The sequence below is a fragment of the Geotrypetes seraphini genome, chromosome 4, assembly GCF_902459505.1.
Source record: "Geotrypetes seraphini chromosome 4, aGeoSer1.1, whole genome shotgun sequence".
NCBI classification, from domain to species: domain Eukaryota; kingdom Metazoa; phylum Chordata; class Amphibia; order Gymnophiona; family Dermophiidae; genus Geotrypetes; species Geotrypetes seraphini.
In genome coordinates, this window is record NC_047087.1 from 107820803 (window position 1) to 107835985 (window position 15183).

General features: G+C 41.7%; 1 protein-coding gene across 3 annotated transcripts in view; it reads right to left on the minus strand.

The window, feature by feature from the left end:
* Positions 1-7206: 7206 nt before the first annotated feature.
* ILDR1 (immunoglobulin like domain containing receptor 1) overlaps positions 7207-15183 on the minus strand; it is a 96967-nt gene continuing 88990 nt past the window's right edge. For 2 of the 3 annotated variants that reach the window (XM_033943502.1, XM_033943500.1), the window contains 2 exons: positions 11061-11896; positions 8166-8551 (listed from right to left, as the gene is read on the minus strand). In XM_033943502.1, coding sequence (XP_033799393.1) covers positions 8510-8551; positions 11061-11896 — 878 coding nt within the window. In that variant the 3' untranslated portion in view covers positions 8166-8509. Of the gene's footprint in view, positions 7457-8165; positions 8552-11060; positions 11897-15183 lie in introns of those variants that run through there. The other variant, XM_033943501.1, reaches the window with a different exon arrangement.

The following is a 15183-nucleotide window of genomic DNA, read 5'->3' on the forward strand; positions in this document are numbered from 1 at the left end:
ATGTGCACATCAGAAGAGCAGGACTTGAGTGTGATTGTATGTGATGATCTTAAGGTGGCCAAACAGGTTGAAAAGGTGATGGCGAAAGCTAGAAGGATGCTAGGGTGCATAGGAAGAGGCATGGCCAGTAGGAAAAAGGAGGTATTGATGCCCCTGGTGAGATCTCATTTAGAATATTGTGTACAATTTTGGAGATCACACCTTAAGAAAGATATAATAAGGATGGAGTCAGTCCAGAGGAAGGCTACTAAAATGGTATGTGGTCTTCATCATAAGGCGTATGGTGACAGACTTAAAGATCTCAATCTGTATATTTTGGAGGAAAGGCGGGAGAGGGGAAATATGATAGAGACATTTAAATATCTACATGGTGTAAATGCGCATGAGTCGAGTCTTTTTCATTTGAAAGGAAGCTCTGGAATGAGAGGGCATAATATGAAGTTGTGATAGGCTCAGAAGTAATCTAAGGAAATACTTTTTTACAAAAAGAGTGGTAAATGCATGAAACAGTCTTCCAGAAGAAGTGGTGGAGACAGAGACTGGGTCTGAATTCAAGAAAGAATGGGATAGGCACGTGAGAGAGAGAGGAATAGAAAATCGTTACTGCAGATGGGCAGACTGGATGTGCCATTTGGCCTTTATCTGCAAATGGGGTCAAAGAAACAGGACTAGTCCCCTTCCCTCTGGACCTCCACTGTGAATGCTATCTAGTAGTGGCAGTCAGCATGGAACCTGCAGGTCAGTAAAAGTTCACAGACTCTGCCTCCAGCTCCTGTGTCTGTTCCCTGTTGGACTGGAAATCCATGCAGAATACTGAGAACTGTAGACCCCCATGCAGAAAGCCAAGGGCATGGAAAGTGGGTATACTGTGAGCACACATGACTTTGTGCTAATTGTTGGGAGAGGGTGGGGGAGGAAGTAGATAAGAGACAGGAGATGATGGGAGGTTTGCTGTTTTGTTTTCTTCATCAGATGGGATCACATGTTTTGTGTTAAAATGTGTTAAAATTTGTGTTACGATTTCCCCCCTCTATTTTATATCCCCAGCCCAACTGAATTTAATCCAATCATTCAGAGCTTTGCACCAAACTCCTTCTAGAGCTCTGAAATCATGAGCCCCAAATATAACCCAACAGGTATCAGCATTATTATCTTACATTTATTACATGTCTAATTTTCAAACCATGCTATATAGGCAGCATACGGCAAATTTTAAAACATGTATGAACCTGTGAAACAAGGCTTACTTAAAATACTGAAGGGCATACAACTGCTATCAGCCAGCTTGCAGACATTTGGGGTTATGGGCCCAAAATTGTGCAACTCTGTTCCTTTGGAATTAATGTTTTTAAATTATAATTCAACATTTAGGAAAAACTTAAGATATGGTTTTATAGAAGGATCTTTAATGTAGAAATTACTTGAAGTTGGACTTAACTTATTTTATACTTTTGAGTAGGTTTGTATCACTAGAACAAATAGCTATTCTGTTAAGTACTATTGAGAAGGAGTGGTAGAACTGAATTAAATGTTTTTAAGTTTTAAAACTGGAGTCTGTAACTCGCCTTGAGGTAATTTGGTTATTCATCTAAACATCAGAACCAACAAATAAAAAGGAGTCATGTTCCCCACCGAGTAAGCAGTAACACAATTGAAGTGGGGAGAAAAAAGTTGCATCCACTTGGGATTCAAAAGTGTACAAACGTATTTATTGATAAGTCTCAAGCCAGTCAAAAAAAAAAAATAATCAACTTGACAATGTCTCATGCAAGTTCATTTGATTCAACACGGCCAATGTTTCAACACTCTACAAATGTCTTCATCAGTACTGGAGTCATTTGTCTAAGCATCAGGTGCACAAAGGAAAAGGTCCTTGCCTGGCAGGTCTGATGAATTCTCGAGCCCCCATATGCAGATGGGAGTGATTGGAGGAATGCCCCCATCTGCCTGCCCGGATTGCTCAATAGCGATTCCAGCGCATGCGCAGACCATGTGTAGATGGTCTGCACATGCGCTGGACCTCTGGGCCACCAGAGTTTTTTTTCTTGGGAAGGGGAATGTGAAATAAAAAAAAAAAAAGAAACTGGCGGAGAAAGCCAGGCCAGGCAAATTTTTTAAATTGAGCCCATGGTTTTAACCTGCTTAAAGCCCGCGGGTTAAAACCACGGGCTCACAGTGCGGGGCAGAGCAGGACGGCATTCGGGAGACACGGGACGGGGCAGAGCAGGACGGCATTCGGGAGACATGGGACAGGACAGAGCAGGGCAGCATTCGGGATGAGGCAGGAGACAAGAGATCTGGGCAGAGCAGGAGAGATTGCAGAGCAGGGTCAGAAAGACGTTTTCAACTGGACCCCAGCAGTCGCTTCTTCAGTTGATCAGCCAGCCCAGTCGGAAGTAAAATTTTGTGTTGTGAATTGCGTCCCTGCCTACTTTGCATGCATTTTACCTCATTTGCATGCATGGATCGGAGGATGATTAGCAGAGAGGTAAGTGAATCAGGCCGGAGGGAAATTTGGTCGCTAAGGGGTCGCAAAACGATCGGTACACGATTGGTTTGCTTTGTGAATCTAGCCTTTAATTCACAATTGTTACAACTCTCTTCCCCTCAAGGGGCAGTGATTGCTCTCCCTCTCACACCTCTGGTCCTAACCAATGTAGGAAGCTGAAATTGAACGCAGGTCCCTCTTTGGCAAAAAAAAAAAAAAAAAGGTTGTGTTCTGAATTTTTGGAAGTTTGCTTACTTTTTAAGGTTTTTTTTTCATAGATTTCATACATTCAATTTAAGAATTGTGGCATATTGTTCATGTTTAATGTTTTACAATACGTTAAATATAAGCAATATGTCACATCAACAAATGCTTCCAAATCTGTTGAATGAATTATTATTCAAAAAACTTTTAGCACGCACATGGATATATGCTAACATTTTTGTTTCCCTCTCCAATCCTACCCCAGTCCCCCTATCCTCTTTTGATCAGATGCACAGTTGATTACGAAGGATACTGCACATTGTTAAAGAGGCCCAGAAAGTGTACCAATTCAATTTTTCAAAAAAATGCCTTTCTCTTCCTAATCTCAATGCTGGTAATCACTCCATTCTCAACAAAAAAAATGCATTTGGTTTTGCCTTAAGGTGACAGCTGAGGGATCAGACTATATCCACATTAACATTATACCCTTCTTCCCTATCAAGAATGCTTTGCAGACAAACAGTACCTGCATTATTGAAGGCAATTCCATTGAAAAAAAATTTAAACGCACATTTGAACTTTTTAATGCATGCAAATTGACGATGCAAATTAATTTGTAGGTTAACATGTTTAAAAAAAATCTAGGGCACACAAAATTGATTTTAGATGTGATGAACCAAACACATACTAACAAATGCACATTCCTAATCTCTCTGCATGGATGTATATAGTCACTGAGTTGCCAGATCTATCAATACAGCCTCTATAAAACCAGCACCCACTAACCGGTCACAACATGCTTAGGAAGAAAGTGAACAGCTCAGAGAAAAAAATTTCTTTTAATGAAATAGTAATATTATAGTACTCAAGTTCTGTAGAATGTCAGTTTGTTCTTGGCTCTGTGCCCTTTCATGTTGTCTTATTCCCAGGTCTTTTCTTCTTGCCAGAATGCAAATGGATTTTATTTTTTTAGGTATGTTTCACTTAAGCAATAGCGCTTGTTGGGGATATTCTGTCCATTTACATGCACAGATGTGCCCATAGTATGGTAGAAATGCAAGAAGTGGCAGCAAGCCAGGGTGATGGAGAACCAGGCTTTACCATCTGAAGAGGGAAGGAACCAACGCCAAAGGATTGGAGAAGCCATAGATGGTAAGGAGGTCAGGTCTCACCATCCAAAGAAGAGCAGAGTCATTGCAAAGCTGGCACTAGAAAATGTGTAGTAAGCCACGGCCAAGAAAGCAGGCGTGGAAGAGAAGCAAGGCAGTACAGGGAGAAGAGCAGGGGAGGACAAGAAAAAAGCGAGCTGGATAAGTGTGGGGGGGGGGGGGAATGGAGGGGTGTAAAGAGTGCAGGAGGAAAGTGGGCAGGGAATGGAGAGAATGCATACATGCGTGAAGAGGAGAATGCAAGGGGAGGGAAGGCCTATATGCTTATAGCCAAAAACACACCTCCTCAGAACAGCCTACCACCATCACATGTATACAATCTCCTCTCCACAGGATAGATTTTAAGATACTGGCACTGGCTCATAGAGCATTGTTTGAACTGGAGTCTTCTTATCTTTCAGCATTGGCGATGTTATATGTCCCTAGTAGACTCCCTAGATCACTGAATGATAATAGAATGATTATGTTGCATATTTCTAGAGCATGTCTTGCTTTTACTAGGGTCTGTGTATTTTTTTTCTAGCACAAACATTATGGAATTATGACATGCATTATGGAATGCTAGATTGAATGAAAATAAATGTGTGGATTCAACGTAATTGGAGTCCAAGCCTCTAAATCGTCTATCTTTATGCCACATTTCCGTCCAAGTCAAAAACGCCTAGAACAAGCCCTGTTGGACGTGGGAGGGGTCTGCAAAGTGATGGACTGCACACCCAGACATGCAACCTAAATAGTGTGTAAATAGTGGGGTACCTTACAGGGCATTGCTGTGAACTTCACAAAAAGGGTGCCATGGCTTCTCCTCACTTATAGGTGATGGTGAGCCCCCCAAGCCACCTCCAGAATCCCCTAGACCCACTTATTTACCACCCCAATAGCCCTTATGGCTGCAGGAGCCACTTATGTGCCAGTAAAAAAGGTTTTTGGGGGTGTATAGGGCAGTGCACATGTTTCAGTATCAATGCAGTGATTACAGGGGCTTATGGGTATGGGTCCTCCTCTCTATGGGTCCTTAACCCACCCCCAAGACGACTTAAGCTGCCTCTGGGCTGGACAACTAGGCTTTCCTATGTCAGGCGGCCAGGTGATGATGGTCTGGAGGCTGAAATTTAAAGTTGTGAATAAAATTTTTATGGGGGTGGGGGAGTTGGTGATCACTGGGGTAGTGTGTGGGGGGTCTGTATTATGTGTTTTCAGTGCTTATCTGGTGAGTTTAGGTGAGTTTTGTGACTTAGACTATGTTTTATATGGTCTAAGTCACAACATCCAAGTTCCTTCTAGGCTCTGTTGTTAAACGTTCGATTATACATGCTATACGACTAAGTCTAAGCCGGCCCACGTCCCGCCCAACTCCTGCCCTCGACATGCCACCCGAAACGCCCCATTTAGCTTTGGACGTTGAGCGGCACTATGAAGGCCTAGGTCGTTTAGAAATACGTCCAAAACCCATTTTTATTATCAGCACTTGGATGTTTTTGAGAAATGTTCGTCCAAGTGCCGACTTAGGCCGGTTTTTGGATGTTTTTCTCTTTCGATTATGAGCCCCATAATAACTTCCTAAAAACATAATATGATTTTACTTTGGCATTGTCATCTAGAAGCAGGGACATTAGATCATCTTTTATTCTATTGTCCATTCATATTAACATTTTGGAAATCAATTTGGCCCCAAATAAATAGGATGTTAGAAAATCCAGTAGCCTTGACATATGATACAATTCTATTTGGTACTACAATGAGAGCCCATAGTCAAATCTCATCAAATAACAACAAACTTTTATTTATAATGACTGGAATAGCAGTACAGCAAATTACACATAATTGGAAAAATTGGGACAGATTGAACTATAATTTCTGGTGGAACTCAGTTTGCCATATATATAAGATGGAACAAGGATATATGAATAAGTTCAAGAAGATTTGGGGACCATTAACAGAATATTGCAATATTTGAATTTCATTTTCCCATGATAAGAAAATAGTATAAAGAAGGAGGGGGGGAGGGGGGAGGGAATTATTCTCTTTATCATACATTATAAATAAAATATTATAATAGATGATATTCTTACATGAAAATAACGTAATAAAGGGAGGGGGAAAAGGTTCATATTTAAATAATAATTGATAAAATCATTACAATATATATATTGTATAACTTTATAAGAAAAATAATTACAATTATATGATATATAAAACCATAAGAAAAATAAGACAAGAAATGTTATATATAAAATATATTATAAAAATATCAAGTGTATTGTTAAGATAATTGTATGAAAATTTATGACACTTGTTGTTAAATGGAAAAAAAATTCAATAAAAAACTTAAACAGTGAATATGATTTTACTTGAGGAATCAAAATACTTAACCAAGAATTCATTTTTCTTGACTGAAAGGAAAATGTCTTTTCCAAAAACCTCTTATAACAACAAGCTTTTACAGAAGGATATATGAACATACAATTCGGGGGGTATTTATGTTAGATTTATGTAGCTTAAATTGGGAGGACAGGTATCCTGGAGTCAGACCAAACAGTGCCTTAAAACAAATGCAACCAAATTTGAACAGAATTCTTGCCTCAAATGGCAGCCAATGAAGTCGTTGATAAAATGGACTCACATGATCATATTTTTTCAAACCAAAAATCAAAAGAACCGCAGTATTTTGTATTACTCATATTCCATTTAAAATCCATTCTTTCATCTAAAGAACACAATTCAAAGATAAAAATAAACACCTACACGAGTTTTATTTTATAGTCATTGATAAACCAACCTACAAAAGAAACCCGTATTTTCAAAGTTACAACACCTGTAGCTCAGGATCCCAAATTTCAATTATCATATTTATTTTCTTATTTAAACCATACATTTTATCCCAGAGATTTATTCCAGTTTGATAATATTCCCCTCCCTGGTAAAATAGCAATCCTCATTGAGGCCCAGTACTTTTACATCCTGTGGCTGAGATTAACTTCCCTCTAAGGAGCTGAGACCACTGCTGTGGCTCCCTCCTTCCCTCTCAGGAACATAAGAATTGCCTTACTGGGTCAGACCAATGGTCCATCAAGCCCAGTAGCCCGTTCTCACAGTGGCCAATCCAGGTCCCTAGTACCTGGCAAAAACTCAAAGAGTAACAACATTTCATGTTACCGATCCAGGGTAAGCAGTGGCTTGCCTCATGTCTTTCTCAATAACAGACTATAGACTTTTCCTCCAGGAACTTGTCCTAACCTTTCTTAAAACCAGCTACGCTATCCGCTCTTACCACAACCTCTGGCAATGCATTCCAGAGCTTAACTATTGTCTGAGTCAAAAAAAATTTCCTCCTATTGGTTTTTATAGTATTTCCCTGTAACTTCATCGAGTGTCCCTTAGTCTTTGTAATCTTTGACGGAGTGAAAAATCGATCCACTTGTAACTGTTTTATTCCACTCAGGATTTTGTAGACTTCAATCATATCTCCCTGCTGGAGCTCCCTCTGTCTTGCCTCCTTGTTGCTGGGATCAAAGCTGAGGCTCCTTCCCTCGGGGGCTCTGTGTGCTGCTTCTAATTTTAATATTTTCTGTTCAGCAGACTATTGTTGAGTGAACTAGAAGATATAATAAAACAATCACCACATCACAAGCCAATAGTTTTCTTCTTCTTTTCAGTGAAACACTGGAAAGCTAGCTAAAGGAGGCTTCCTCCAGATGAAAGCGAGCTGTCCTGTGCATCCTCCCCCCAAAACCCATTATGTTCTATCAATTCTGTAATAGTTGTGATGAAGAGACGTTAACACAGGGGGTAGGTTAACTTATAAATTCTTTATTCACGTCCCAGCCAAATTCTACATGGCCAGTGTTTCGGCACACTAGTGCCTTCCTCAGGAGTAAGCCACCTAGGTGGAAACAGTGAACTGTTTAATGTCTTTGGTGAAATTCATTACTGACAACTAAGGCTGGACTGCATGTTTGACATATTGTTTGCTGTGCTATTTGAATTTGGATTATAGCATCCTTGGTTGTCAGTATTGAATTTCACCAAAGACATTGAACAGTTCAGTTTTCACCTAGGTGGCTGACTCCTAAGGAAGGCACTAGTGTGCCAAAACACTGGCCATGTAGAGTTTTGCTGGGACTTGAATATGAGTGAACCTACCTCCTGTAGAAACATCTCTTCTTCATTCCACTAGATGGCGTCGGAATACCTATACACTAGTTCTATGTTTCTATGTAGTGGAATAGCATCTTCCAACTACACTAAGAAAAGTTTCTTCTTATATCTTTAGAAAGTTGTTAAAACCTTTTTATTTTTAATGATTGTTAAATGAATAATTTTGTTTGTTGTGGAGGCTCTATTTAGGCTTCTCTTGTGGCTTCTATTAATCCAGAAGCTAGAACATTATGTGCCTGATATGCCCAACCTGGGCCTCTTCCATCATCGCCGCTAGGTCCTGGAGCTGAACTGCTAATTCAAATATACACTATGTACAAATGAAACTAAACTCTCTTGATATTAGTCAATAGACCAGTTCCAGATGATTGTGGCTAGGGCTCTTGACTTATTCCATGTGGTCTGTTTTGTTCTATTAGTGGAGCCCAGTTCATACACCAGGGAAGTGGTCAATACTATATAGTCACTTCATCCCTCTAGACTGCGAGGGCTAAATGATAACAGTCCTTCCACTGTGAGAGCTTGCTCGGTCCTAAAAGAGAAAGAGCAGAGAGTCAGACTTAAAAGATATCCCTCTCAGTAATCTGTTTCTTTCAGGTGAGAGACCTGCCTTGGATCCCGCAACACAGCACCCTTCAATATGGAAAACCAATGTATAAGATTTATTTTGCAACTTCCCACGGTTATGGTGGGCAAATTCTGCTACTTGAAAAGGTGATGCCCTTCTGTGGAGGTGAGTGATACTGTCAGAAGTCTAAATGTTCTCCTGTCTAGAAACAGAGAAAATGACAGTAGATGAAGACCATATGGCCATCCAGTCTGCCCAACCATACCATCTACTATCCCTTAAGATGTTTTGAAAGATATAGGCAGATTTGCCCCAGCTGATCACCTCAGTCTTTCCACTCACTGTAGGGTGTTATGGTCTTTCAAGGTGAAAATATTGGTTGTTCCATCACTTAGAGCTGGAGAAAAGAGTATGTCCAACATTCTCTAGGGGGGGGGGGGGGGGGGGGCTCCATAATTATGACTGGAATTGTGACTGGAGTTGAATGTGTTGATATGTGGTAAGAAATTAAAAGCATTTCTCTTTCCTGTATGATGCTAGCTTACTGATGAATGAAAAGAGTATAATTATTTTCTTTTGGGTTTAGGTTTGCTTGTTATTGTTTTCTGGTGTGTGTGCCCCAGGTATATTAGATAGATTGTGAGCCCACCGGGATAGACAGGGAAAAATGCTCAAGCACCCGACTGTAAACCACTTAGGCTATAAGTGGTATATAAATACTTAAATAAATATTTTATTGTTTGATTTTTATAATTTTGATCATGTAATAGGCTTTTTGTTAGAGAGTATACTGTATATGTATGTATAAATAAATAAGAGTGCTGAGAGAATGGCTGGGACAGATGACTGCGATATGACACAGATTCTGCTACCTTACCAGATAGTACAAATTCAATCTTGAACATTTTTCTGCTGATTGATGTGGTTTCAGGCATTTATTAAAGTAAAAGGTCAATTTTTTTATCTTAACCCTGGCAAATAAAGGATGCTGTAGCTCATAAAATGTTTCAGATCTCAAAATGGAATGTACTATGAAGGTATAGACTAGATCCAAACTAGAAGCAGAAGGAGAATGATTCACTCACCCTTCCCATCTTGCCTGGGGTTAAGTTATTTTTCTAGTGTCACTGAATGTACAATGAATATTTTTAGGCACAGTAAATCCCTCCCCAGTGGAGCTTATATTTTAAGTAGGTATCTGAAGTAACAGGAGATCAAGTGGCTTCTCCAAGGTCAACAGGAGTGTCAGTGGCAGAAACAGGAGTAACCTGACTGCTTCATGGAAAAGGTGGTGAATTCATGGAATGGCCTCCTGGTGGAGTTGGTGGAGACGAAGACTGTATGAATTCAAGAAAGCTTGGGACAATTAACACAGGATCTCTAAGGGAGGTGGAAGGGATGGCAGATGGCGTGGATAAGCCGACTGAAAATCTGCCTTTATTTTCTAGGTTTCTAGGATGGTCCAGACTTCATATCAAGTCTAGTGTCAGGTAGGGCTGGAAGTGATGTAAAGTGTAGGTTCCTTTCGTCCAACCAACTGCAGAAATGCCAACGTGATGTGGGTGGCATTACCAAACAGAACTCAAAGTATATTAATGCACATTAGTAACTAGGTTCCATTCCATTAATTGTGACCTGAAGTAGAATAACACATGATAATGACATATATATGCGCTAACATGATATTGTGTATTAGTGATCTCGTTGACTGCCTTACAGTAATGCGAAGGGTGGATCCAAAGTCTTGAGTTTTCAATCTCTGAGACAGCTGCAGCTCAGTGATGTAATGTAATGGCATTGAAAAATACAGAGTACATTAAATACTACGGCTGGTGTTTAACATAACCTGATCACCGCTGCCACTGAATATTGACCTCATAATCTTCTAACCTGTCAGGTTTCTTTCTGGGCTGCCCCTCTCAATGGGCCTCTCCCACATGGGGTAATAATATAATGTTTAACACACAATTATCTGTGTGCCTCTTATCTTTCTCTTCCCTTCACCCCCACAATTGGTTTTTATTTTTTCAAGCCCCTGTATTGCAGCAACAGTTCTCTGACTGAGAGGCATGGATTACAGTCCCACAGAACAGTAGATGCAATTCTCGAGTGATATGTGGAATTCACTTATTCTCCTACTCTGGGAGCCTGGGAAAAGTTTATGGGCAGGGAATATTCACTGGGCTCTTAGCCGCTGCAGACCTAAGAATCAGGTATAGAAATCATATCCGGCTCTCCTGACAGAGTCCCTAAAATTTTCACATTGGAGACAATTCAAGTTTCAAGTTTATTAGGATTTTATATACTGCCTATCAAGGTTATCTAAGCGGTTTTACAATCAGGTACTCAAGCATTTGCCATGGAATCGTGGATTTATAATATTGAATGATCTGGTAATAATACCAGCTTGAGACGGCAAAGACCTTGTAATATTTGAAAAAAAACAAGATGCCACAAGAAGCTGGGAACTCACCGACTGCCTGTCTGTTCTGTGGTTGTGTCTTTTTCCTGTTGCAAAGTCCAGTGAACGGTAGCTTGGAGGTTTCTCCTCCAACAAATCAGGGTGGTGGCCTTTGCGATGACGATCGCGTCCCCGAGGGTGATCACGCTCATCCTCTGAGCTCCAGGACCCATCTCGTGATGGAGGAGAATAGCTTCGCCACCGACCTCTGTGTCCCGAGGCACGTTCAGGGCTGCCCCTTCTCCCTGAATGCTTCTCCCGCCTGTCCGGAGACCATCTCCTGTTTGAATGGCAATTTGAACGCCCTCTTGAAACCTCATAATAAGAATCATCGCTATAGATGCCACGGTTCTGCCTGCAAATTGGTGATACATCTCGCCGGGAAGCATGAGAGCTACTGTGGTAAGCGTTTTCCTGCTGAGCATAAGCACGATTCTCTTGCTGTCTTTCACGAGACCCTCGATTATATCTGCTGTTATCTCCACTGGAACAAAGATCTGCTGTGGCATGATTCCGCCTTCTGTCCCTCCCATCTTCCAGGGCATCCCAGGATCCCGTTCTGTTGATATGCTGGTGCGAGGAGTTGCTGGTCCTCTGGGAAGATGTGACGTGTTCAACAATAGGAGGCAGCTGAATGACCCTGCGTTCCACTTCCCGCACCCCGATCTCACCAAGGGAAGACAGCATGCTGGGGTGGTGGCTAACACCGCTGTAGTGCTTGCCTGATTGCAGCGGCTGTGCTGCGTTGAGATTTTTGATTTCTGATTCTAGATAATCCAGGACTTTGTTGCTGGCAGGAGCATAGCTGGGCTGCTGGTATATGGGAAAGCTGTTCTGCAAGGAAATATCTACATACACACAAAGAAAAAAAAAAAACATTAGAAGGCTTAAAATCTATCAAGAAAGGGGGCTACAGTACAACATTCCAGTACAACATTGTGTGCTGCCATGTGGGAAAACCTGGATTTGTTTCCAAGACCTAAATTCAGGTAGCGGCTGAAAATGCTATGAAGTATGGCCATCAGAAGGGACAAGTGAGGAGGGCGACTGTCCAAAACATCAAGCCTTGTTGCATCCATAGCAGCAAGAGATCGCTAGTGTTCCTGTACAGCTGCTGACATGCAGACACATCATTGGAGGTGGACCTGGGCTAGTTGTTCAGCCACCTACCCTGAGGGCACCCACTCCTGTTGCAATCCTGTCCTTCTCATGCTTGCCTGGCCCTGACCCATGTGACTACCACAACCCAGCAACAGGTCTGCTGCAGAGGCAGTGTCTAGAACCCCAAGGGCAAGAATTTATCCATCAACAGCAGCAGCAACATCTAAAAATATGGTTCAGGATGTACCCACCCTAGGTTCCAGAGGGAGTGGCTGTCTATGGCACTCTACAGGACAATCACTTCAACAACAGAGATATAAAGGAAAGAGTGCACAGTCTAAACATGGGAAAAAAGTTAGGGTAGCAGAGAATGAAGGCTACGTAACTCTTAAGAACATAAGAGTTACCATCCTGGGACAGACTGAAGGTCCGTCCAACAGTGGCTAACCCAGGTCACAAGTACCTGGCAAGGTCCCAAAGAGTAAAACAGATTTTATGTTGTTTATGCTAGGAATAAGCAGAGGATTTCTCCATCTTAATAATGACTTATGGACTTGACTTTTAAGAAATTATCCATACCTTTTTTAAATCCTGCTAAGCTAACTACTTTCACCACATTCTCCATCGACGGATTCTAGATTTTAATTACACGTTGAGTGAAGAAATATTTTTGCCAGTTTGTTTTAATGTGGCCCCACCCTCAAGACTTCACTAGTTGCTTTACTTTACTCAAAAAAATGGTGTCAGATTACCTCAAGCAACAGCGACCTACACGATCCTTGTCCTAAAACCTCTGAAGATTGCAGGAGGAAATACATTTTAAAACTAAGGACAACTCAGGAAATAATGTTACAAATGACTAAGTCATAATTTATTTTGGTATTAAATTGTGTTAACAAAAGCAATAATCATAAATGAAGTAGACAATAATTAGCTCATAGGTTTGTTTCTTGACGGGTTTAAACTATTTTGGAAATTCAACACAGCTCTACCCCAACAAAGTTTCTTTCTAAGGTGAGCACTATCAGACAAGTATAGTCTCTAAACTACTATAAGCAAAAAGGCCTGGATTCTGTAACTGGCGCTGTAGCCAGCAGTCACCTTAAAAGTGGTTGCTGAATGCGTGTCAATCACACAACAGCAACAGGTACAGAATCGCATCTCCAGTAAAGGTAGGCGCTGGAAATGTAGGCCAGTGTTTTCCCTGGCCTACATTTCTAGTGCCTACCTTTAATGTGAATTGCGCCTATGGAGACGCTTCAGGCCGCTTAACACCACTTTCAGAATTAGCCATGCCAACAGTGGCATTCAGCAGCCTAAAGCGCCTCCATAGGCACGATTCCAGCACTGAATTTTTAAGTGCCAGTAGGCACCTTAAAACAAAGTTAAAAGTGCCATTTGAACTGCGTTTTTAACAGAGTTTGGGCGCCTACCGGCACCTAAAAAACTGGCCAATTTCACAATTCTTTTGCAATTTAACAACGTAACAATTTGGGATTGGGTTCTGATTGCACTGTAAAGAAAAAAGAACAAGCAGACCCCACTGTATAAAATATAAAAGCAAACATCCTTCAGAAAAGAACAAGCCCTCTGATGCAGAAACAAAAAGCTGCCTATGGTCTCAGAGATGGAGACCCTCGTACATTCAAAGGATAATCTAGCCTTCTCCTCACATACTACTGACACCTTAGCATCTACACCTCACTACCATTGTCAGCCAGCGAAACCTGGGAAACCCCCACCTCTTACAGCTAAAAATAAGCAATAGGACAGGGATTTTCCTATTACCGTATATATTCAAATATAAACAGAGATTTTTGAAACAAAAAAACATGGCCCAAAAAATGGGGGTATCATTTTATATTTGAGTCCCCCCATTGACCTGCACAATGTTGTCCCGCTCACCCAGTAACTACTGGTGCACTGCTATTCAATCTCGCCCACTTCTCTCTTCCCAAGATGACCGGGGCTGCTGTCATGCACCCGGACACCTACACCCTCCACAGGCATTGCACTTACTAGTGCTGAAAAATCTACCAGTGATCCTCCATATTGTGCCAGTGCAGGGCCTTGATAATCTGTGCATACTCAAGGCCTGCCAACTCCCACCCTCTCCAAGTGAGAGCTGGCAGGCCTTGAGCATGTGCAGATGCTCAAGGCCCGTATCGCCACAGCACAGAGGATCGCTGGCAGCTTTTTTTTAGTGCAGGTAAACACAATGCAGGTGGGGGTGAAGGTGTCCGGGGCAGAACTTTGACTCCCAATTTTTTAAAAAACTTATCATGGCTCTGAAAATAACTAGCTGTCCCTCATATAAATATATATTTGCTGGCACTTCATTTGTCATGTGACTTCTCCATATTGATCTCTTATATACTACTAATCTTATAGCCCGTTACATTAATGGGTGCTAGAATATATGTATGAGTGTCTGTCTTTATTTTTTTTTCTCTCTCTCTCTCCTTAGCCGCTTTCTGTATTTATGTCTTTCTTTCTGTCTTTCTTTTTCCTCGGCTGTCCACCCATTCTCCCTTCCTTTTACCTTCCCTGTGTTCACCATCACCCCTTCATGGCTCCTCTTATCCAGCAGCTACCCTTCTCCCTTTTTTTTAATCTCCCCCCTGTCCAGCAGCAACTCTTTCCTGTCCCCCCTGTCCAGCAGTAGGCCTCCCTTCCTTTTTCTCCCCCACCCCCACCCCCGTCTCTTCCCCTGTCCATCAGCACCTTTCTGTTGATCTGGGCACCTTTTGAGCAGAGGAAAGCAGTTGGAAGTGAGCTTTTAGTCTTACAGACTGCTTTCAAGTTCCCTCCACCCAAATGGAGAACTTTCCCAGGATTTTCTCTGTGTGCATCTTTTTGTAGGTAATGCTTTAGGAAATAGCACCTCTTTCCTGCTCCCCTGTCCAGCAGTAAGCCTCCCTTCTTTTTTCTCCCCCCCTGTCTCTTCCCCTGTCCAGCAGCACCCCTTACCTCGTGTCTGCCCTCCGCCGACAGCCGCCTCAAGCCGCGGCAGCCTGCAGGCGCAGACAGCCGC